At 42.1% G+C, this 24,422-nt stretch overlaps 6 protein-coding genes across 8 annotated transcripts; 4 read left to right on the plus strand and 2 right to left on the minus strand.

The window, feature by feature from the left end:
* Positions 1-648: 648 nt before the first annotated feature.
* LOC137934700 (putative glycerol-3-phosphate transporter 1) lies at positions 649-3,849 on the minus strand. Of its 2 annotated transcripts, none has more exons than XM_068779198.1 (3): positions 3,769-3,849; positions 1,597-2,684; positions 649-1,498 (listed from the first exon to the last, which is right to left on the minus strand). In XM_068779198.1, exons 2-3 carry the CDS (start codon positions 2,588-2,590, stop codon positions 951-953), a joined length of 1,542 nt encoding a protein of 513 aa, XP_068635299.1. In that variant the 5' UTR covers positions 2,591-2,684; positions 3,769-3,849; the 3' UTR covers positions 649-950. The 2 variants fall into 2 exon arrangements, with proteins under 2 accessions (XP_068635299.1, XP_068635298.1); XM_068779197.1 differs by lacking the exon at positions 3,769-3,849 and adding an exon at positions 2,766-2,804.
* Positions 3,850-8,661: 4,812 nt separating this feature from the next.
* LOC137934531 (uncharacterized protein C5E4.10c-like) lies at positions 8,662-20,408 on the plus strand. Its single transcript, XM_068778933.1, has 4 exons — positions 8,662-8,833; positions 9,049-9,706; positions 9,835-9,896; positions 20,041-20,408. The coding sequence occupies exons 2-3, from the start codon at positions 9,054-9,056 to the stop codon at positions 9,887-9,889; spliced, it is 708 nt and encodes a 235-aa protein (XP_068635034.1). The 5' UTR covers positions 8,662-8,833; positions 9,049-9,053; the 3' UTR covers positions 9,890-9,896; positions 20,041-20,408.
* On the plus strand, positions 14,307-14,795 carry LOC137934291 (uncharacterized). Its single transcript, XM_068778574.1, has one exon. The coding sequence runs from the start codon at positions 14,307-14,309 to the stop codon at positions 14,793-14,795; it is 489 nt and encodes a 162-aa protein (XP_068634675.1).
* On the minus strand, positions 14,913-16,498 carry LOC137934293 (pentatricopeptide repeat-containing protein At1g11290, chloroplastic-like). Its single transcript, XM_068778578.1, has 4 exons — positions 15,802-16,498; positions 15,323-15,636; positions 15,226-15,272; positions 14,913-15,135 (listed from the first exon to the last, which is right to left on the minus strand). Exons 1-4 carry the CDS (start codon positions 16,496-16,498, stop codon positions 14,913-14,915), a joined length of 1,281 nt encoding a protein of 426 aa, XP_068634679.1.
* A 383-nt stretch (positions 20,409-20,791) lies between the features above and the next one.
* Positions 20,792-21,775, plus strand: LOC137967068 (copper transport protein ATX1-like). The gene is made up of 3 exons (XM_068813493.1): positions 20,792-21,103; positions 21,220-21,301; positions 21,387-21,775. Exons 1-3 carry the CDS (start codon positions 21,047-21,049, stop codon positions 21,539-21,541), a joined length of 294 nt encoding a protein of 97 aa, XP_068669594.1. The 5' UTR covers positions 20,792-21,046; the 3' UTR covers positions 21,542-21,775.
* An 896-nt stretch (positions 21,776-22,671) lies between these two features.
* LOC137934698 (trihelix transcription factor ASIL2-like) lies at positions 22,672-24,176 on the plus strand. Of its 2 annotated transcripts, none has more exons than XM_068779187.1 (2): positions 22,672-24,048; positions 24,127-24,176. In XM_068779187.1, the coding sequence occupies exon 1, from the start codon at positions 22,869-22,871 to the stop codon at positions 23,781-23,783; it is 915 nt and encodes a 304-aa protein (XP_068635288.1). In that variant the 5' UTR covers positions 22,672-22,868; the 3' UTR covers positions 23,784-24,048; positions 24,127-24,176. The 2 variants fall into 2 exon arrangements, with proteins under 2 accessions (XP_068635288.1, XP_068635289.1); XM_068779188.1 differs by having other exon boundaries at positions 22,672-23,869; positions 23,945-24,176.
* Positions 24,177-24,422: the final 246 nt, after the last annotated feature.

The raw sequence follows: 24,422 nt of genomic DNA on the forward strand, positions 1-24,422 counted from the left end.
TCCTCTAGTGATCTCACGTGCCCGCTTGAGTCCTCTTCACTCCAACCCACGAGCCCACGCTCTCTCCTCTGCTCCCATTCAGCTCAGTCATGATCATTAATGGCTGAATCCATTAAACCACAAACTAAAACAATTTAAAAAACTTACATGTCATCTTCTCTGCAACCAAACATTAAATATCGCTTTATTTAATACCAGTCGCACTTCACCAGTGGTGGGCAGCAGGAACCCAGCTTCGCTTTAAAGTGATCCTTTCTATGACGTAAGTCTTCTGGCTTTTCTTTTCTGATCTGGACTGTCTTGACGATTGACTTGCCCTTCCTTCATCACCCTTCGTTTGTGTCCAATGACATGTTTCGCAATTTACCTTACCTGCCCGAGAGTAGCAGCAGCAATTCATGACTCTAATGTTTTTTGAGACCTTCAGAGGCTCAATTATTGAATGGTAACACCCAAGTTTGGATTTTGCGATCAGAGGAGAGTTTACTTCCTTTATGAGTGTCGTACCTCTCAAATCTGGTAACTGAGGAAGCTTCTTGAGTAGTATTAATTGGTATCGATGAAATCATCTATCTCTCATTTCAGCATTACTGACCGTCTGGGAGTAGGATCCTCTCTCAGGTCTCCTGAGCATTGCTTTAGCAAATATAACTGAAGAACTAAAGAAAATTTGAATTGACAAAAAAAGGGAAGAAAAATTTACATATACGAACACACGGGATGGACCCAGTGTCCCTATCTCTGATCATCCTTTTCTACAAACCCCCAAAAATAGAAGGAAAATGAACACTGGGGGTTTCTGGACCACGCTTGTCCCCCATCATTTAACAGGGAAAGGGTCTGGGGTGTGCCTAGTTCACACTAACTCCCATTTCGCAAGCAGAGACATTAAGATAAATCGATACTAAAAAACAACAGATTATCTTCAATGCTCCAGTCAAATAATGGGATTAAACTTCCGGCACCGGCGACTGCATTCGTGCTCTTGCGGCGTCAAGCTTGGCTGTTACCTCAGCCACAACTAGCTTCGTTAGCAGCAAACCTGCAACCAGTGCTGCCACCATCAACATGGTGAACACCGCGCTCCAACTCTTTGCTGATATGTAGCCGGTTAGCAAAGGGCCTAGTGCTGCACCTACAGAACCAGTTCCGTCTATGATGGCAGTTACTGTGGCTAATGCCCGTGAATTCCCATTCAAGGAACTGTGTGTTCCAAGGTCGGCCGATACTGCTGTGGTGATCAGAGCATATGGCCCGTTCACGAACATACCGGCAATGAACATGAGAGCCGCGTTCATGAGCAAAGAGGATTCCCCATATATTCTATAGAAGAAGAGAGCTGGAATTGCACAGTACATGAAGCTAGCTGAAGTAATGGCTCTGGCATCTAACCGGTCAGAAATGTGGCCGGCGAGAATACCACCGATTACCCCTCCAACGTCAAAGATTGTTGAAAGGTTACCTGCTGTTTCATCTGATAAGTATTGGCCATTGATTTCTGCAACATCACAATGAGATATTGGTCAGCAAAAACCACCCAAAGAGCAGAAGTTCATCTAAGAATTAATGGAAGAAGATTAAGGACGAAAGCCGTACCGGTATGGCTAATGTAGAAAGGCAGCCAGTATAAGAAAGTATACGCCACCAGTTTGCAGAAAAAGAGACAGAGAGCAAACGTTGCCACTCCCGGTATCTTCCATGCCTCCAAGAATCCAACTGCCTTCTCCTTGGCCTCTGTTCTTCTTACCAATAGTGGTTCCGAGATTTCCTTCGTGGGAGACTTGATCGGTCCATCATCTTCATGGTCTATTCCAACCGACTCAGGACTGACAGGCAGGAACAAAAATACCAGAACCCCCATAAAGGCCATAAGGAGGCCTGGAACCACAAACGACCAACCCCAACCATACTTCAACATAGCTGCAGCAATTAGCGAACCAGAGATATTACCTACGGAAGTATGGGCATTCCAAATTCCCATAATTAGTCCTCTTCTGCTCTTTCCAAACCAATTTCCCACTACTGCCACCACCGAAGGCCATCCGGTCGATTGAAACAGACCAGCAAGCATTTGAATTACCAAAAAATAAGTAAAATTATGAATATTCAGCCAGTAACCGGTCCCAAAGAGAGAAGTGAATACACCAGTCCCGACCATTCCTACCGTCAGAAATATTCTCAAATCCAAGCGGTCTCCTAAATGTCCGGCGAAGTACATGCCCAAGGAGTAGAGTGTGAGGAAAGCCACATCAAGAACTCCTAGCATCTCTGTGCCGTCCGAACCATTGAACGGAACCCACCCACTCGCAGTCAAATTCGCCACTTGGTTTTGGCGCACCGCTCGGAGAAAATGAGTACTTGGCCACGGAGAGAAACCCAATTTTGTAGATTGAGGATCAAGGGTGCTCTTGACGATACTTGTGGTTTTTCGGGTGGCATGGTAGCTTGTATATGCCAAAAATGTGATAATGAGGACAACAGCTTGGTGCGTCCTGAAGGAGAGGCTAGATTTCCTCGCATTCTCCAACCATCGAATTCCGAGAGGTTTGGAACTTCTTTCATCTGCTCTTGGCTCTTCCAAAGAACCCATGAATGAATCAGCTACGGGAAGGTAGAAACAAGATACGAAGTCAGGATTTCGGGGGAGGGGCTTTCTCCCTCTTCTGCAGCAGCGAAAGTACCGCCTGCAAGATGAAGACAGAATTCAGCACGTAATAGCAAAGTAGCAGAGGAGCGGGCTGTGTATCAGGATCACAATAAGTCACCTTTAAAGGCAAAAAAAGGTGTGAATAATTCTTGAAAATAAAAAATAGCCTCCGATGTCTTTGGCTTGTACAAATTGACGAAGCTTCTCCGAACTTGCTCGGAAAATTTGTTCTCAATCTGGATATTGAAAGTAGTTTGTTTTATTAGCCACGTATATGCGGAGAACATGAGAGAGCTAAGAAAATCACTAAGAACTCAATTTCTTCAATGAGTATATATAATTCTCCGACGGGATTGAAAGAAATAGGGAAGGCAAGAGATGCACTACACGTGGAAAACCCAATTTCCTTCTATCAATTCGATAGAGGTGAAATCTGTGGACCTTGCGTTTAGGCACAGAGTTGCGATGACGATTGACGAAACGATCTGAAATTACAGGACAAAACGGCAAAAATCGACTTAACGAAAACTCTTCTGAATACTAAACTAGGAATTGCCGCAATCATCAAGTCCAGCAAAAAAAAAGGACAAACAGACAAATACCGCGCCGGTCTCATTTCTTCAGATTCAAATCTCAACCCCCCCCCAAAAAAAAAAAAAAAAACTAAGGAAGAACCGACGAACAAATAAGTTCCGATCAATCCAACGGTAATCACTGTTACAACATCATAACATAAAACATTGACCATCAAACTAATCAAGCAACTAACAAGCATCAAACACATAAACCTCCTCATCCTCTTTTCGTCAATCGTCACAAATACCATCATCAACTCCTTCCAAACCGCGCAAATTAAAAAAAACAAAAGCAAAAAAGAAATCACAAAAAATCGCGGAACTGTAAAAAAAGAAAAAAGAAAAAAAAGTAAGCACATACAAACGTTCTCCCAATTCAACACTACTCTTGTAAATCTTCGCTCCCCTTCCACAATTAAAAAAAAAAAAAGCACCAAAATCACGAGCAGCACAACAACACGAATGCAAGTCTGAAACTCAAGCAACAAGAAACCGAAAATAGGTATTGAAGAACTTCAAAAGCTACTGGAACTTTGCGATACGTACCTTGTCGTCGAAGATTAAGAGAATTCCGACTGGCCTGCGTGGAAGAAACCACTGAACTTTAATGTCGATGCTCGTAGGTTGCCCGCCGATCGCATCGCTTGCAGACTCGGATTCTAAATAGCAGATTCTGAAGGGTTTTAAAATGTAAAATGACCGTACTACCTATCCGTAAATAACGAATTACTGTCTGACGCTCGCGTGGAATTCACGAAGCCCCAAATGCCTGCACGTCATCCGCCAACATGGAGTTGTCACAAAATCTCTATCCATTTACCGCGAGGCCCGTTCGTAATTTTACAGAAGTATGAGGGTTTTGTTAACTTACGTGGCTTAAATTAAACTGGAATCAATATTTGGCGGAAAGCATATACCTCGATTCCGAACGAATAATATTGTTTCCAGAGCATATTCCTGGAGCATGATACTTCACGTACGTCGAGCAGACTTCTATGCCACGTGGCAAAAGTTTGCCGGCCGGCCGGCCGACGTGGCGTCGTCAGGCTAGTGGTCTCTGGATATTTGGTGGGGCCGGAAAGTAGGTCGGCGGTGCATTTGGTTTTGTGGATAGGGATAGGAGGACTCCGTAGGGGCATCTGGGCCGTCCGATGTAGGGAAATTACGTGGTGTGTGGACCCGCCGCGACGGAAAACGAAAGGCGTGGCGATGACGAAGACGGCTTAACCTCACGTCAGATGACGACGCTGCGGAGCGGTTCGGCCCGTCGTTTTCATCGCTCGTTTGGGTGGTCGATTCTACCTTTGCCGACGTCAAGATGGGCACACCAGGCGGTGGAAACCAGCAGAGCCCAGCGGAACTTTCGAATCATCGTCGAAGAACGGAGAAGAGAAAAATGGGATAAAATCGTAATTGTTTATGGAAAAGGGATTAATGAGCAAATCGAAACATGAGAGAATCAAGGATGCAACACCTTCTTTCAATGCTTTTCTTTTTCTTTTTTTTTTTGTTCATTTTCTATTTGATCTTTCGCTGCTTCTACTGTTAATCCATGGTAGTATTTGATCCAATAAATCTTAAATCCAAGCCACTTTTGCAATATGAATACATATTCTTGTATATAATCGTTGAAAATTTAGATTTTCACCATTATTAGGGAAAGCAACAATTTAATTCATTTCAAGTTTTTGTTAGAGATAACAATGGCGCGAGTTAAACTCCAAATAAAGCTGGAAAACAGCTAAAACTCTTCCTCGCCTGCTTGATTGCTTTGCTGTGGAGCTGCAACTGTGATGAGCTTCTCTTACAATTCATAAGACCTCTTACTGTTACTTCTCTCTTCTTCACATCCACAACACAGTCTAGCACTCCTGCAACACGCACAAATTCAACTGTGTTAATATAAGAAACAAGAAGTTTCTGTACCTTTTTTCCAGAAACGTTAACGATTCATGGAAGCTTAATTTCCTTACCGTTGATCTTCGAAATCATCTGCGAGACTCTCTGCCGGCAGTGGCTGCAACCCATGTTGGCGTTCATCACAATCACTTGAACCTGAGAAATTAAACGAGATTAACATCGTCACAGGCCTTCAATTAACGAGCTTGAACTATCGGGCCAATGCGTAATTTTCAGTTTTCACCATGGGCGGCCACGAAAATTAGTAGTAAAACATCAACTCACTGTTAATGGTCTTCTCGTTTAAATGAGAAAACTGCACCTAACTGTTTGAAAAGCTTCGATTGAATTTCGTTTCTGGGTCGTTGAGAATAGTATTCATTGATTTACTGGCATAAGATAAAGGAGATCAACGAGAGCGAGCGAGAGAGAGAGAGAGCTTACAGAAGGTAGTGCGAGATTCTCTTTGTATCTCAGCGCTTGGTGAGTCACCATCTCCATTACCGCACTTACGAAAAGCTTGAAAGGTTTGAGTTTCAGACAGTGCAGAGACCCTTTTTCTTCAAGTTGGGTAATATATATTACGAGGAGTCCACCATTAACGGCCACCTTTCTCTTCCCAACTCCCACTCTTCTCTCCGCTACAATATTTTTTTAAAAAAAGCTTGATTTGTTAATAGATAATGGTGGTCACTGGTCATAATTGACGTTTTAATGCATTTCTAACTCTTCCTAGCTGCACGCCTAAGCGGACTCGCCGGCCACAGATGGCCTCCATGTTTCCTGCAATTAACATGTTTCTTTATCTTATTAAAAAAACACTGGAAAGGGGAAGCGGGTGGAGACTGGAACAGATTAGATAAGCAACAGTGGATTAGATCACCTGCCTCGAATTGGGTAAAGGGAAGTAGTTTTCAGTGAGATGAGCTGAGAAGATTTATGGGTTTGAATTGTATTATATTGATGCGCCACCTTTGAAACTGAAGGTGTGGATAATTAATGGAGAAGAAGCAGTTTTAAAAGCTTCTATTCCCTGCATTTGGTATGTGGGTCCTACAATCTGACGGAATTTTCTCGTCCATTTACGTCTATTCTTATGTGGCACCTCCATGGATAGACAGATGACCGCTTAGGTCATGGCACCCTACAATACAGCTCACTTAGAGGACTTTTTCCTATTGGCCAGGTTTAGGATGCCACCCTTATGTTCTAAGGCTAGCAAAAAAGGGATAAGATGGCTAGGTTTAGGATGCCACCATTTTTCCTATTGAATTTAGTAATTATTAAAAATATATTTTTTTTGAAAAAAATCATACAAAATCGCAAACACATATATACACAACTATATAATTACTAGATTACTTTTATTTATATCAATAAATTAATTGAGTACATGAAAACTATTATATTATTATATTAATTTAATAAGTAATGGACAAGTAATCGGATAAATTACTTGATTACCTAATTATCAAGTAAATGTCAAAAGATGAAATGGTTGCATACTTCTTGTTAGGGGTGGCATCGAGCCGAGTCGAGCCCAAACCTGCCTATTGTCGAGCCGAGTTTGATTTAAATATTTCGAGCCAAGCTTCGAGTCGAACTTCGTCTCGAGCCTAAAATTGTTATCGAGCTTGAGCCCAAAAAATTTTAACCAAGTTCGAGTCGAGCTCGAGCTTTAATATACATTTAAAATTTTTCAAAAAAAATATATATATAATAAATTGTATATAAATTTATACATATATTTTACATAAAATTGGGCATAACGTATATATATATAATACATGTATAAGATTGGGCATGACCTCTACTTAAAATTTAGCATAATCTATGTATATAATACCTATATAAAATTCGGCATGACCTCTACTTAAAATTGGGCATAACCTATATACATAATAACTGCATAAACACTCCATAAACACTCTATAAAATTGTCTATACATTCCATAAACACTCCATAAAATTGTTTATACACTCCATATACTCCATAAAATAATTTAAACACTCCATACACTGCATAACATTATGAATAAACTTCATACAATAATCAAACACAACAAAATTAAATGAAATATCACTATCAATTTACAATCACCCAAACAAAAACTATAAATCCTTTAAATAAAATCATATTACTATTAGAGACTTACTAGAAAATTACAAGAAATATTTTAAATTTTTCTTAGGAAAGTTAAATGGACCTCTTATTGCCTCTTGTAAGGAAATAAATAAAAATTAATAATTAATCTAATATATTACTATACTTATCGATAAATTTTTAATCAAATAAAATGTCAAACACAAAATTGTTGTGAAAATTGTTCTATGCTAAAAGTATTAGATCATCAACTGTCAAATACTTATTCAAAAATTTTCTATAAGATTTTTTAGCCCGTCTTGGCAAAAAAATCTTACTTAGAAAATTATATGATTTTTTAACAAGAATTTATAATTAGAAAAATATTTTTAAAAAACATGAGGCACTCATGGTCCCTATATTTCTATTAAACATGTCTTTTCAACATTTATTGAAAAAACCACTAATAGTCTCTAAAACGTATTTCTACTAAAATAAATTTTAAATTTATTCAAAAGCCATGAGGAAGGGACAAAACTTTCCTTGTTTATGATCTCGCATGCGTTGGGGGGGGAGGAGTTTAGGAAACTCTAACTATTCTCCGGTTTTCCGCCGAGACGACGGGGGGCGAAGGCGCGGCGTCGAAAACAGAGGAGGTGAAGAAATTGGAGGCGATGTAGCGGCCAGCGACAGAGGCAGCCAGAGTGGCTGACGGGAGGGGCTCGGCGTCCCCCTCCCCTCCCCACTCCGGCAACTCGCCCGTTAACGAGCCGGCTCGCTAGCTTTCGAGCCGAACCTTGATTCAGTCGAGCTTGGCTCGTTAACTCAAAAGAGCCGATTTCGGATATCGAGCTCAAGAGATATCGAATGGAACCAAGCCGACACCGAGCCAAACTCAAGCCGGCTCAGTTCGAAGCCACCCCTACTTCTTGTCATTTGATGGTAATTTTTTTCTAGGCCCTTTTAACTTCTCCCTCAAAACCACAATTTTACTCTAAAAATTTTCAGCTTCCTATTATCATTACGGTAAAGTTGGGTCTAATACCTATACCAAAATAATTAACCAACTTAAGAAACGTTTTTTCTAACTAATAAACTCAAGATCTTTGTACTCGCTAATCCATGTGGGACTATTTCTTAACAATTATACTATACAACACTAATCCATGTGAGACTATTCCTTAACAATTACACTAAACAAGAAACATGTTACTTTTGGATACATCTAGGCTCTATCCAACTCTTTTCCAGTAACATGTTTGTCTGGAGAGTATTTTTCAAGTGTCACTATTAGCAGCTAATTCTTGTTTATTTGAACGTTGAAGGCAGCTAATTCTAAGACGACTATCTTAGCCGTCTAATCAATGGTTACCATCAAAATGGCCTGAGATAACCATTTGGCATGTTTAATATAAATAGAACAGGTTTACGAATGGTTTATTCGGTTCTGATAGTGATCATGTGGCGAGGACCCGTCAGATTTCCCCCGGAATAACACAGCAACATTTTATCTTGATCTCTCGCGCCTCGGCTGGTCAGGCACAACTTCAAGGGGCGTAAATCTCGGCTGCAAATCTGTGCCTGCTTTTTGCCCCTTTCTCTGTCGTAATTCTTCGTCTCTCAAACAAGGTTCAAGATTCCAACCTCAATTCACTTTTTATTTTTGGTAGGGAATAATTAACAATGTGCGGATTGAATTCCCTCTGTACCCAATCGCAGTTCCTGTGATCACATCTTCGAGTAATTAGAGTTTGTCCTCTTTAGTTAGAAGCCCTAGATTTCTAGGTTTGATTGTTGAGTCCTACGATCTATTGCTGAAAGACCAAAAAATAGAAATTAAACAGGAAGAATGGGAGGCCATGGAGGACTCAACATCCTTCCACAGAAACGCTGGAACGTCTACAACTATGACAACCGTGAAAAAGTCCGCCTCGACGAGGAGGCCGCTGCCAGAGAAGAGCAGCTCAAACGCGAACAATCGAGAAAACGAGACGCCGAAATCCGCCTCGACCGTCTCCGTCAGGCACATGGTATCGTCACTCTTGGGCAATCTAGTTCCTCCACACAGATTGATGATTCCAAGCATATAAACCTCTTTGAAGGTCTTCCCAACTTTTTATCTTTGGAAGCCAACAATGAAGAGAAGGAGACGAAAAACGAGGTGCCTCGGAAGAAGCAGAGGAAGGAAGAGGGAGCGACCCCCAAGGTTATACTGCCGGAGGATGAGAAATACCGTCTAGGGTATGGGATTGCAGGAAAAGGAGTGAAAGCCCCATGGTATCTCGCAAGGCCCTCCTTGGTGGGAGATGATGTAGATGAGAGAAATTCTGGTGGGTCTGAGCGCCGGGAGAGTGGCAAGAAAACTGGGAAGAAGACGTTGGAAGAACTGAGAGAAGAAAGGATGGAAAGAGAGAAGCGAGAGAAGCAGCGGGAAAGGGAGGTGATTTTGTCGACCAGAAATAGAGATAGAGATGTCAGAGCAAAGGATGGAAAATTTTCAAGGTATGCTTTTTATTTATAATTTTGATGGAAAGGCCAAAGAGATTTTGCTGCTTACCAAATATGTTGACAACTCTCTGAATCATGGTTTGTGTACGGTTTCTTGTACTGAGACAGAATTCTTTCTGCAGGCGGTGTTCATTATGGGATAAGGGGACCTCTTTTTCAGCCTCAAAATTCAATTAGATGAAAGGTGAGTAAATTGGCTTACTTAATTGTATAAGTGACATGCCCTTCAACTTTTGAGCTTGAGTTGTTAAGTATTCGGACTCTTTTGACTGAGTCAAATTCTGAGTCTTTTGGATTAATTGCAAAATTGAGTAGATGTTTCTAGAGTGGTCCTAAGCTCAAATTTTGTGAATTTTGATATAATCACTAGCAGAGTTATGCTTTGAATCTTCCGTTGTGATTTTTTTTTTTTTTTGAAATTTCAGGAATTTTCTAATAAGTAATATCTTCTTGGTATTTTTGTTGCATCATTTCATTTTTTATAAGCCTAGAAATAATCTCCTGAAGAACCTCTATGTCTGGCTAGTACTTTCTCTCCTACTCTTAGGTTTACCATGTCCTAACCACTTCTTTATGTCAGTATCATGGATTGGATAACATTCAATGAGACCAATTGTCGCCCAATTTGCAAATTCTGGAAAGGTCAATCTCATATTTTCCATAAGAATGAAGACCTCACTATTGGCATTGTTATCCTTTGGTCCCATGTTCCCTGATTTGCTAACATGTACCTGATAGATTAGGTTAAGAATGTGTGCAATGGGCTCTCCCTCTTAGTAGTTGTTGCTTTCAGCCAGCTGGCTTTGTTATTCATGGTTTCTTGCTTTAAAAAATCATCATCTTTCATAAAAAAAAAAAAAACAACAAAAGGTGGTGCCCCACTTGGTGCTGTCCATACTACTATTGTCAAGCTGTATCTTAATGCAAGTATGGCTTGCATTCTTTTTATGTCTGGTTGGTACCGCCAGTTTTCCTATGATTATCTATGTGCAGAACAGTTTAAACTTAAATTTACTGTGCTATAATTTTTACTCATTGCACATGAATAGCTGAAGGTTAGATTAGGGGTGGAGCCTTATTAAGTTCTTGGAATTCCTTGTATCTGAACCTGAAATCTGTCATCACATAAAACTCACGACGAGATTTGATTTCCAATTGCTTTGCACCCTGCCACAAAATTCCTTAACCCATCCCTGCCCTGTCCTTGCCAAATCCCTTGCTTGCCCTTAAATCTTTTAATTTTAATTTAACCCTTATTTTATCTATAAACAAAGCCTTATTAAAGTTATAAATAATTAGGGGTAGAACAAGGTCACCTTTAGGAGAACCTGTCCCTGTCTTGGACTTGTGCAGGTTTTTCTTTTAAACCTCAGCCCTGCCCCGGAAGGTTAAAGGTTGAGGGCCTCGCCATGTGGAGCGGGTTGAAGCAGTTTCCCTCTTTGACCCACTCTGTTCTACCATTTTGATGCTGGAGCATCAAATTGCAAAACTATTCACTTTCTGTCATAAGAAGGCAATGATTGTTCAAAACTTGTTTCTCTTTACGAGATGCATTAGTAGTCACTGGGAGATGGGCTTATCTAACAGCAGTAAATGGCAAGTTCGGTGAGGACTGAGTGCAGATTAGATCCTTATTCCAATTAATATGCATTAACTGATGATGATTTGGTTATTTGTGAATAATACAACCTGAAACGATTGAGACTGTATCATTGTGAGGGAATCATGCTGGCCAACTTTTCGTCAAATATCTCTCTGAGATTTTTTCAGTGGCTCCTAGCATGCTTAGCATAAGGACCATACACGCCTCACTTCTCCAATCTAAGCTCTTGAAGCTCCAAACTAATGTTTATGCGTGCAGATTATTGTTCTGAATCAGCTTCCTTAACAAGTAGCTTATCCTGCATGTCACTTTTTTCTCAGTCAGATTTACGGGATGTCATTTAGAATTTTTTTTTAAAATATATATTTTTTAATTTTTTCAGATTCCCACTATGCTTGGAATTGGAGAATCCTATCCTGTAGTTGACTTTTACTTAGTTTTTGAGTGCCCAATTATGTCTTTAAAGCACATCCACTATAAAAAAGTGTCCATTATGGAAATTGAAGCACATCCCTTCTCAGCCATTTTCCTAAGGTTAGTTTTCGACTATATTGCTTTATAATCAACTCCTGGGCACCTCCTCTAGTTCAGAAGTGACTAGTTGCTATTCATTCTGGAAAATAATTGGCCCACCCAAAGGTTTTTCATTTTTATGGACACTAGCTCAAAAGAATATACTGTGAGGAACTTCAGAAAAGGGTATGCCCAATGATAAACTCACACAACATATCTTGCAGCCTAGTTGAAGAAACAGTTTGTTCAGTTTGGTGAGGTACAAACCTTGGGAGGTGGGAGGGTGTTACGGTCCCGGATCTAACACAGTGATTCGTAGGGAAGAAGAAGAGAAAGAAGAATAAAGCCGAAGAGAAGCTTGATAACATTAGGTTCGTTAAGGAGAATGCACACCCTTGAGCTTGTTTAGGAGAACTCAAAACCCTGTTTAGACTAAAATCAAACTTGCCTTTTCTCATTCCTTTCACCCCTTAAGTAAGGTTTACGCTAACAAGGGTTCAAGAGAAAGAATTACAATAATGCTCCTACAGCATACTAACTCATCAATTGAAATAAAAATGAAGTAAAAGTATATAGAAAGAAAAACAATTAACTTAATACTAAATGACTAAGCCACTGCGCCTTTGCATGACTCGGCCTGCTATTGAGTGCATAACATCACTCCCCCCGTGGAGACAGACCTTCTCCTCAAGCTCGAAGGTAGGGTATGCGTGCCGAAACGTCTCCACATCTTCCCAAGTAACATTTGTGGCATCTGTGTCAACCCATTGGGCAACACAAGCGGTGTAAGCGCTTCAATGTAACACCCCAGATGGAGAGATTGCGGTATCCAAAACCCTCCATAGGTTTCCCCCGTTGGCAGAATGTTCCACCAGATTTTTTTTTTTTTTTTTTGGGGGGGGGGGGGGGGGGGGGGGGGTGGTGAGAATCCAACACTGCCAGCATCACTCGCTGCAGCAATCCACCACACGGTCAAACAACCAAACAACAATCTGAACTATCACCTGCTCCATTTTGGCAAGACCATGACTGGCCAACAAGACGTTCCACCATAATCTTCTGAAACCCATGTGAGAGTGTGAAATCCACAAGCAGCCGCAACAGTATTGGTTAAGGCTCTGACCAAGTCTGTGTATATAAATCCAATTTCTGGGACACGAGCAACTCCAAGACTTGGACCGAGATCAATTAGCCAGTCCATGCAAACTCTATTGTGAAAATCGAATTCATACTCTTTCATGGTTCAATAGTTCCATGTCAACGTAACTACCATGAGTACAACCACAAGGAAGATGAGAAACCCTGCATCTACATGAAGATTTAGCACACAAGCTGAAAAATACATAGCTGCTATGGCTCCACAAAAATTCCAACACAAGGCAGGATCCATATTTTCTTCTTGTCCCTTTGATCAAAGATTGAGTGAGCACTGGTAAGGTTCCCCAATTTGTTGTAACCAACAATGAGAGCATTCCATGGTCAGGTTCTATCTTCAACCTTCGGGTGCCTAGTGGAGGGAGGATGGCGCTACTCGCCTCCTATCCCCGATATGGAAATCAATTCATAAACTCCTCCCAATATTTAGAGATGCAACTTCCTTTCACACAGGCAACGGAAGGACCCTCATCTTTTGGTTGGATGAATGGTGCGCACCCCCCCCCCCCCCCCCCCCCCCCCCCCCCCCCCCCCCTCTCTGAGGATTTCCTGGGGCTCTTTAGGGTGGTGAGGGACCTCTCTTGCTCAGTGGCTGATTCTTGGAGAGATCACTCATGGAGTCTCACGTTTCGTCGGGGATTAAATGATGAGGAAACTACGGCTTTTTGCTCTCTCCTCTTCAAACTCAGCAACACTACTATTTGTGAACATGTAGTTGATAAGTTGACATAGAAGCCCAACATTAATGGTTGATTCACAGTTGCATCCGCCTACTCTCGCATTCAAAAACAAGATTACAACATGCATGAGCACAAGGCAAACCTGGTATGGAAGCTCTTAGCGCCTAATAAAATCAAGTTCTTCGTGTGGACGACCATCAAGGAACAGATCCTCACCTCTGACAACCTCCATAAAAGAGGTTACACTGCCCCCGATCGCACTTGTCCCCTTTGTGGTGTGTGCAACGAGACAGTCCAACATGTTCTCTTACATTGCTACTTTTCTTTGCAAGTCTGGATGAAGATATTTCAGAAGATTGGTCTCCAAATGGGGCTACATCAAGATATTTTCGGAACCTTTGAGATGATTATGGGGATATGCCTTCCTAAGCTGGGCAAGATAATTCTCTTGGCATGCCTTGCGCAGGTCCCATGGTGCATATGGCTCGAGCGGAACAACCGGAAATTCAACTCCAAGGCTAGCAACCCAGACAATATAGCTTCTCAGGCAGTGGGCCTTATCTAGAGTTGGCTACATTCTAGGAAGAAGTTTGCTTCTCTATCAGGCGTCTCCTTGCGAGAAAATTGGGGCTTGATCGCGTACATGGTAGGCCCCTGTAGGAATCCGGTTATGGCCACCTGGGATCCTCCCCCTTACGACTGCACCAAACTCAATTTTGATGGCAGTGCTTTAGGCTATCCTGGGCCGGTTGGAGCTGGTGGTGTTTTCAGAGACAACAATAGACCCTATTCTATCCTATGCAGGGTGGTGGGCATTGCTGATTCAAATACTGTTGAGGTGAGTGTTCTTCTATTTGGCCTCCAATTCTTTAAAGAGCGGCTTTATGGCAAGCTGATTATCGAAGGTGACTCAAAGACTGTCACTAGCTGGTGTTCGAAAGATAGCTCCCCTCCTTGGCGTCATTGGCCATTCACTGGTTATATTGCTGTCATTGTGTCATCCATTCATTGTAATAGGAACCTTGTTCCTAGATCAGCCAATTCTTTGCCTGATAAATTGGCAAAATTCGGAACCTCCCAGCAATCTCTCATTGTTTGGGAAGGCTTTCCCTCTTGTAAGCAATTCGTTTGAGCTCTCATAATAAAATTCAGCATCATTTAAAAAAAAAAAAAAAAAAAGAGCATTCCATGCTAGCAGAACTTGCTGGTCCCTGCTATCAAAAACAGAATGAGCAGCTTTGATTTCTCTTTATTTGGCATACATGTCAACTAAGGTCACTACCAACTTGCTACTCATAGAAATATTGTCTCTATGAACCAAGTCATGAATCCACAAACCAATATCTAACTCCTTCAACTGGGCACAAGCTGAGAGGACTGAAATAACAGCAACACCATCTAGCTTAACACCGGCAGACATCATTTTTTTGAAGAATCCAATAGCCTCTTCAGGTGGCCTGTTCTGGGCATACCTGGCAATCATACTAGTCCGCATCTTTTTGGTTTGTTGGAAGAGTTTGGAGTGAACTGGTTACTAAGCTCAAGCGCCTCATGGAACTGACCTGCTCGTCATTGGAGCCAGTCCATGTTCATCAAATTGCCCAGCATTCTGTACTAAATACCATCAGCGCAAGCAATGAACAGACCCAGGTAAGTTACCTCATCTAGTCCTACGCCATGAGTTTGCATTTTACCAAACAATTCAAGTGAATCTCTGCATAACCCATGTGCTGCAAAACCAGCAGCTTCCTCTATGGATCCACACGTAGGATACATATCAATCATGGAGTTTCTCAAGGACAAACACAACTCCAAGACATTGTCGACAGTAGACTGGTGCGTCTTTCTCCCTTGCTCCAGAGCACCAAGGTGAGCACAACGATTAACCATGCACCAGAAATGTGCAAACTTGGGCCTGCTGTCATACATAATCAACATTTCATTAAAATACTGTTGGCCCTCTGACATTAATCCTGCACGAACACAAGCACATAACAGACCAATAATTGTAACCTCATCGGCCAAACCCATGGGACTACCAGCAGAGAGCACGCCTATGAATGTTACCTCATTTGGTTTCTGTCAAAATTCTTGCATTTGGTGAAACATTTCTAAAGCTTCTCTTCCTCATCCATTACTATCCAAACCCAGAATTAAGGCTGTCAAAGACAATACATTTTTCTGGGGCATCTGCTCAAATACCTCCAAGGAGTTATCTAGCAATCCACATTTTGCATATAAATTCATTAAGGTAGTTCCTAGATTAACAGTCAGTTCCAACCTGTTCCTCGTTATGTAGAAGTGAACCCATTTGTCAGTCTCAAGAGCTCCAAGAATGGCACATGCAGCAAGAACACATATGACATTTGTTGCTGTCCCTGTGCTGCAAGAATCAGCAACATCCTGTACAGGACTGTATGTATTGCCCACAGCAACATCACCACACATTTCATAATCGTCCACAATATAATTTCCAGAACTCACACCCGGTTGAAGAATTTCAACGAACAGTGTCCGAGCGGACACTACACCTCCGCAGGCTTGAATACATGTGACCCAAAAATTCTGCTCAAACTTTTCAGATTGAATGCCACTGCTGGATATATGACAATGAACAGACGCACTGATTCTGTTCTCATCAACAACAATATAATTCATCACCAACAGCAATTTCTCTACCATTCCCAGAATACCCAAACTCCTAAGCATAGAATTACAAATATGAACTGTCATAACAAAATCCCCATCTCGAATTTCTGACACTAAAGCCTGAACTCCTTCAAATTGCGAGTAATCTTTCTGTTTCTCTGCCCAACTGAACACCCCCAACGCCATTGTAGAGGGTTTTCGTAAAACATTGAGGGACTTGAGAATGGACAAGACAAAATTTGGAGTAATGGTGGGAGTAATGTTTGGAGAAAATCGGCTCAGAGACTTACCACAAAAATCTTTCACGTTGGTTTCCAGCTTGGAGGCTGAGAGCGAGAGTGAGAGGCTTCGCAATTTCAAATCAGAACTCACTGTTCCTGAAGTCTTTTCTTCCGCCAAGGCCAGCTTGACCTTTTTCCAATAGCGAACAGCAGCAAGTTGTGGCCTGACCTTTTTTCGATGGCAAACAACAGCAAGTCGTGGCTGAAATTTAGCTTGGGGCCGGCGCTTGTTGATGACTTGCGAACCAAAATCCGGTTGTTCAGAAGAGCTCTTTGCCTAATAACCCTCCGACTTCGGATTTCCAGGCTCCACGACTTCAGATTTCCAGCCTCTAGAGTTTGGCTCTGTATTTCTAGGCTTGGAGAGTTTCGGCTCTGGATTTCCAGGCTCGGAGATTTGAGGTCGAACGACCTTCCTCTTTGAAATATAATCACGGCGCTTTGCGATTTCCAACAATCTCAAGTCTTCCACTCTTTGATCTGGGGGTGGATTTCTTCCAAACATCATATCCCACATTCTATTGATTTTTTGGTCAATTCATTTCATTCGTGCCTCATTCTCTGCCCTCATTGCTACCAATCGCACCTCTCTGGCAATTGCTTGCAACTTGTCACCTCCGGACGAATCACCCATGTTCAAGCTCTGATACCAAGTTGTTACGGTCTCAGATCTAACACAGTGATCCGTAGGGAAGAAGAAAAGAAAGAAGAATCAAGCCGAAGGAAAGCTTGATAACCCTAGGTTCGTTAAGGAGAACGCACACCCCTGAGTTCATTTAGGAGAACTCAAAACCCTGTTTAGACTAAAATCAGTCTGACCTTTTCTCATGCCTTTCACCCCTTAAGTAGGGTTTACGCTAACAAGGGTTCAAGAGAAAGAGTTACTATAATGCCCCTGCGGCATACTAACTCATCAATTGAAATAAAAATGAAGTAAAAGTAAATAGAAAGAAAAACAATTAACTTAATACTAAATGACTCAGCCACTGTGCCTCTACATGACTCGGCCTACTATCGAGTTCATAACAGAAGGGGGCTTAATCCTATGTGTATGTTTAAGCCTTCAAACAATCTAATGTGCATAATTAATTTCACCATTAATGCACAAACACATACAATCAACACTCTGTGCAAAAGCAATTAAACATAATGCACACACAAATTTTGTATGCTTCATTGCCCTATCTCAGATTGCTAATCGACTCCCGTTTGGAAATTTCCAAAAAAGCTAATCATAGGTTCTTCTCTCCATCGGAACAATAGGGCCGTTATGCTCATTACTAAACTTGTTGAAGATATGACATATAACCAAGGTGTTTTGCACCTTGGAGTTCTGCAATGTTTAGGTTGCTCAGTGGCACTTCCAGCAAATTGCCTTTATAGCTAATTACACTACTGTTTACACAAGGATTTAAGCCTCTGAATTGATCACAACGGCCAACTTAAATAAGGTTATCCAACTCAAACCTCCTAAGGGATTTTCCAACAGCCTAGACCCACAGGGATTTATAGCAATAGATCATTAGACACACTAGGTTTAGAACCAAGAATGGGATTTTCAGCACTACTGCCTGCACAAGGACTTATGGCTCAACAACAATAGTAGCAGTAAGGTAGCCTTTTTTCCTCAGGAATAGGATTGCCAACCGAGCAGTTGCTTAGATCCACAAAGGATTTTACAGCATCTAGTCTACAACCACATAGGCTTCCCTAAAAAAATTCAGACGAGAACGATCTTGCCTTACTAAGACTTGATCCAATTTGCAAGGTTACTTGCTTACACTTTGACCCTGTGGAATCTGAATACCCAATAGGGTCCGAATAAGAGATAAGAATTTGACCCTCGTGGACTCCGAAGACCCACCAATACCAGCTGGGCTTGGACAACCAAGAGCATTCCCATCAAAGTTGAATTTGATAGTACCCAAGGGGGGTGGAGTCCACTCCATAAAGGTGATAGGCCGAGGGACAGACATCTGAGCAAAGAGGAGTCAATTGTCATGAAGTGGAGAGGTCAGGAGGCTTTTGATTCCCCCTGGGCCAAGCCAAACCGCAATGGATCCAGTGATCTTGCAAATAATCTCATCACCCAAAGCTGTACGGTTTTGGAAGCGACAGTTGTTGTGCTTTAGCAATAAACCCTCAGGACATGGATTGGAAGAGAGTTCCCTTTACTAAATTAACTAAGGCTGTGTAAGCTGCAAGGAGCACAGTACGAAACCCCAATCTTGCTAAAATGTGTCCAGGTTCTCCATGCAAAATTGTAGTGAAGAAGAACGTGATCTATGTTCTCCTCAACAAGTTCACAAAAATTCCAAAACATATTCGGAATTATATTACCATGAAACCTAAGGTTGTCAGTAGTGAGTATTTTTCTAAGCAACATACTCCATAGATAAAATTCTTCCTTTCCAAGTTGAGAGGCGGTTTTCCAATTTCTCTACGACCTGTGCCCAGTGACTTTTGTCTGGTCATTTATCAAAATGGGGAAGACCACGGTAGGTAGTGAATAGAGTGGCGACCGAACAACCCATATAAATAGCATAATTCCTCAACTCGTTTTCATCAATATGAAAGTCGATAATGGAAAATTTTCTCCTATGAATCTTTTGTCCTGAGGATTCTCAAAGAGCCCAAATAGGGCCTTCAGCCTTTTGATTTGATCAAATGTGCCTTTGTAAAAACAAATGGCGTCATCAGCTAACTGGAGAAGGGGAATATCCATGTTAGGAGAATCAGCAATAGGTGTCAACGAAACCATTTCATGAGCAGCCACGGTAAGGGGCCCAACTAGTGTTATAAACCAGGTTTTTACTGTAAGCAGGAATACTAGAGTCAAGGTGAAAACAATGGTAAACTATTTTTATGACTGAAGTCTTTCAGTCAAGAGCATGGTGGACATGATGTTTCAGATCGCGATGTGGCGATATGTGACCTGTTTAAGCCCTTGTGATAGTATGGATTATAAGATCAAAATCCGTTGTCCACCTTTGATCTGCAGGTCCTGTAAGCCCTTGTATGGATTGCATACTGTGCTTCAGGTATCCAATTTTGTACCTGATACCAATACTAACGTTGATGTGAGTTCACATTACAGTCACTGCTTTAAATATCATTTTATTGCAGGTCCAGATGGGATCGCTGTGCCATTGATTAGATTCAATTATGTGGAATCTAAAGTTATATAGTGTTCTTATTCCTGTTGTCTGTGATAATAAGATTTTTCGTCTCCAGTGATAGATTTCAAAAGTTTGAAAATAGTTGTAGATTAACCTGTTCTAGCTGGTGTGGGTAAAGCATTCGTATATTGGTGCATATTAATGTGGAAATAGTTGAGGATTTTTGGCCACCTTTCACTAGTTCCTACTTAATGTAGCTCGCAAAATTATGATGTTAACTTCGGTTAATATGACATTCTTTCTGATCGTGTGCATCCTTCGTATACAGGAAGCTTTGATCTCTCAGGTCGGAAATGGTGTCTGCCTCGTTTCAGCTTCCTCCCGTTGCTGCACTGGTGTTCTGATGAGCAAACATGACTAAAATACCTGTCAACATGTGATGTATTGAGTCTTACGACGACTGGTGGGATGAGATCCTCTATAAGTTTATTCCGGATTTGATTGAAAACGATAGGATAGAGCTCATCAAGTAATCTTTTTCCTTCAACCTCTACATAATCCGTTCAAAGACGCTAAGTTTAATTCGAAATGGAGTGCGCTGGAATAGATTTTCGTCAACTAAGTCTGGTCATCTTCTCCTTTTTCTGATTCATTTTCATTTCAGGAAGTGGGGGAAACATACAGGTTCAATACTACAAATCTCAGGTTTATCAGGCTTGATTTTGAAACTGTCAATTGCCAAGGATTCCTCACATTTAAAATTTAAAAAAGAAAAAACTTGTGGCTGAAACTAGGTTTTTTAGCTGGATTTTCTTTAAAATAGTGGCGACGGTGGACTGTGATTCCACATCCTATGCCCAAATAAGCTACTATTCTTTATAGTATACCACAGCTGTGGGCACCTGTTGAACATGAGTATACGAAACCGAGAACAGAGCTTTCGTCTTTATTCTTGCGTGTTGCAGAGAAGGGGACTGTGGCTTATGCGTCCTGACACAGGGCTGACAGGTCTGGTTGTTTTTGGATTTTAATGGGTTAATCAATCTCTTTCTCGTCCCCCGTTTTATTAGACTGTTGAGCTACGCCTGGAAGCTGGGTGGCGGATGGCACTTGGGCTTTCTTTCCTGTTATTTTCAGATGATAACAATGGGGGATTGACCGTTTGATCAAGATCATCCATTCGTTTCGCACGTCACGTTGAAAAAACAGCTTGCAAGAGCGTAGAGAAAAAGCTGACGGTGTCGAGCTCTACAAAGAGGGACAAGAGAAAGCCTTTCGGCATGTAGAATTTCCGCCGGGTAACAAGGAGAAGAGCGTATTTGCAGGAGGCCCAGATGGAGATAATAAGCAAACAAGCTTTGAGATTCTCGGAGAATCTAACGCTTCCCTCTGTAAGGGAGAATCACTGTCGAATACCTTTTTTTTTCTGTTTTCCTTCCGGAACTTCGCAGGGTAATTTGTTTTCTTCGTTGCTGTATGACTTGTGGTGATGATCTTCACTCTTCAGGTTCAGGTGATTGTGGTGAGAGCGAACATGAGTTGCAGTCACTGCCGGCAGCGAGTCTCTCATCTCCTCTCGAAGATGAACGGTGAGCATAAACTCTTAGAAACCATTTTTGTGCTATTCATCCCAGTTCAGTCTGTGGATTGATTTCTTCCATGAACGATTTGCAGGACTGATGGATTACGTGGTGGATGTTGGGAAGAGAGAGGTGACCCTGAGGGGCGCGGTGACTTCAGAGGCAACTGGAAAGAAGAAGTCCTGTTTCTTATCTTTGGCTAGATTGACCTGCGGTTGCCATCGATTTGACGCGGCGAAAGAAATCTGAGGCGTCCATTTCCTGGTACTCTTTTCTTTACTGCGTTCTGCCATTGCTTCGATGCAGGAAGCTTCGTGTTCAGACATTCGAGACGACAATCCACAAACTTTCAATTCTTGTACAGAATATTGCTGGTGATAGAAATAGACTTTGCTCAAGAAATGAAATTCGTTCTTTTGTAAAATACAAAAATGATTGTTTCTTATATTTTTAAATATGACGAATTACGGATTTTAATATATTTTTTACAGGAAAAATCTGACACTTGTTCGAATACAGAAGATCAACAAAAAAAATGAAAATTGCAGATAAAAAACAACCTCAAACTTGAATCTTGAAAATAAAAAAGAAGTTGATTTTGCATGTAAGTTTATTATAAAACCCAATGAGGATTGTAAGTAATGGTGTAGCAAATGTCGATAAAGAAGTCTTTATTTCCTGCTCTATTTTTTTTTCTTCCTGTTCATCGAACTGTTTTCAGCCCTCCGCCGTGAGAGAAAGGGATAGGGCGGTTCCTCCTCAGCCGGAGGGGTGGCTGCCACCTATTCCGTTCACTAAAAGTGCGTGGCGCGGCGGAGAGGGGCGGGATGGCCTCTTGAACTGTCTGTATTTGAAAGCTGAGAAGTGAGAAGCTTTACTAGGATAGATTATAGGTCCAACGACTGGAGAAAAAAAATGCCAACTGAGGATGGCGAATCAGTGAACGTAGGTGGGTTGCTCTGTGGTGAGGAAAGGGTGTGCAATAAGAACAGAAACTGTAGCCTGCTGGCTAGAATCTTTCTGCAAGTAGCAACTCAAGAAATCCTGTAATTCGTCGGCGTTCTCCAGGAAGTCGGGCTTCTCCCCGACGCGACATGCGTAAAAAGACCGATGAAGAACTCCAGCAAGGTGACGCCCAAGCTCTCTGTGAAGACGACGAGAACAGCTGGACCCTGTCCAATTCTGGTTAATTAAACCGCTTGACCCGACTCAATCAACCGAGTCCCTTGGTTTCGGCGAACCAAACCATATCGGCCCGTAGTGTGGGCACTTCGCCAGGCCCACCAACTCCAGGCCCATATCGGCCAGCTCACCCTTCTTTCCCGTTCACGTTTATTCTCTGTTCCACATTCTCGACGGACGGCATTACAATCCAAATCTTACCTCATCGTATAGAAAACACGAAGCAATTTTATTTAGAAATTAACCCCCAGTTAAACCATGTTAAATCCGTCAAAACGGCCGTCAACGCACCGCCGATCCGCCTACAGAACGAGGTCTCTCTTCCCTCTCCGTCCCACTCCTCCCCTTCCCCGCCGTCGAATCGCCGTATCCGTTCCACCACCGGATCTCCGGCATGGAAGACGACTCCACCGGGGAGGAACAGGAACGGAATCAGGAGTACGATCTAGACGAAGAAAACGGGCGGGATGAGGTCACGGTCTCGATCTCGATCCCTCACCAATCGCAGCCGATTTCAGTCTCGTCGCTGCCTTCCCGTTCGGCGGTGACACTGGCGACGCAAGCTCCGGTTTCTCGTAAAAGCGTGACTCTGGCTCTTCCGATTCAAGCGCCTCGGGCGACAGGTGGCGGTCGGGAAGACTGTTGGAGCGAGGGCGCGACGGATGTTCTTATCGATGCCTGGGGCGAGCGGTATCTTCATCTGAGCCGCGGGAACCTCAAGCATAACCACTGGCGGGAGGTCGCCGACGCGGTCACTTCTCGTGAGAATTATAGGAAAGCGCCGAAGACGGATGTTCAGTGCAAGAACCGGATTGACACTTTGAAGAAAAAGTACAAAATGGAGAAGTCTAAGATCGCCTCTGCTGCGGGATCTTCTGGTTGGATCTTCTTTGATAAGCTCGATCGACTCGTCGGACCTACAGCTACTTCGAAAACGAAAACTCCTGCTTTGCCGACTTCGCAGCCTCCTGTTGCTAAATTGATATTCAGTGTACCTACCAAAGCCCGTTCGCTGCGCCAGATTAAGACAAATTCGGAGGAGTCGAGGGACAGTTTTCCACCGGAGATGGTTAATGGGAAGAAGAGGAAGTTGGAGAAAGAGGGGGATCAGGATGTAGGGGATCCGCTGAGGGAGTTATCGAGAGCTATTGAGAGATTTGGGGAGGTTTATGAGAAAGTCGAGAAGGCGAAGCTGAAGCAGTTGGTGGACATGGAGAGGCAGAGGCTGGGATTTCTGAGAGAGATTGAATCGCAGAGAACGCAGTTTTACACGAAGATACAGATGGAGATAAGCAGCTTAAATAATTGAGAGAATTAGAGAACATCTTTGTGTTGATTGCAAAATGGTTAATCAAACAAGCAAGAATTCGGTCCTGTGAGAAAGATTTAGCCAAGGTAAAATTTCAGCCGAAGATTCAGACGTGTAAATGTTTTTATGTGATTTTGTTCTCCCAGTACTCTTTTGTACAGGTGAAATATGGAACGACCATTCCTATAAAGATGAGCAGCTGTTAGCAATGCCATGATGCTGTTGACTCTCGGAGAAGAAGATCAGGGACTAATTTCAGCGGAAGGTTCGGACATGTAAATGTTTTGATGTGATTTTTTTCATGTCGAGCTATATTTGTTAGTATCCCAATACTCTTGTCCAGGTGAAATATGGAACAACCACTGCTATAAAGATAAGCAGCCGTTAGCAATATCCTGAAGCTGTGAAACTCGGAGGAGAAGATCAAAGACAGGAACTATGAACATAATCTATTTTGCTGGGTTTTTATAATTGCAGGTTCTTTTTCTCCGTTTACATTAGGGAAGAAGGTGATGCTCACTTCTGCCAAATTTAATATGGAGATCAGTGAGCCTGTTGATCAATGACCTTTGTGGATAGTCGTTACATGAGTGGGTTAAGGAAACCAAGTGATTTCTTTCCCTTCTTATTTCCTATCTG

This window comes from Aristolochia californica, unplaced genomic scaffold, assembly GCF_029961685.1.
Source record: "Aristolochia californica isolate CCGP_79_NKW_82.1479 unplaced genomic scaffold, dmAriCali1.0.hap1 SCAF_6, whole genome shotgun sequence".
Lineage (NCBI taxonomy): Eukaryota > Viridiplantae > Streptophyta > Magnoliopsida > Piperales > Aristolochiaceae > Aristolochia > Aristolochia californica.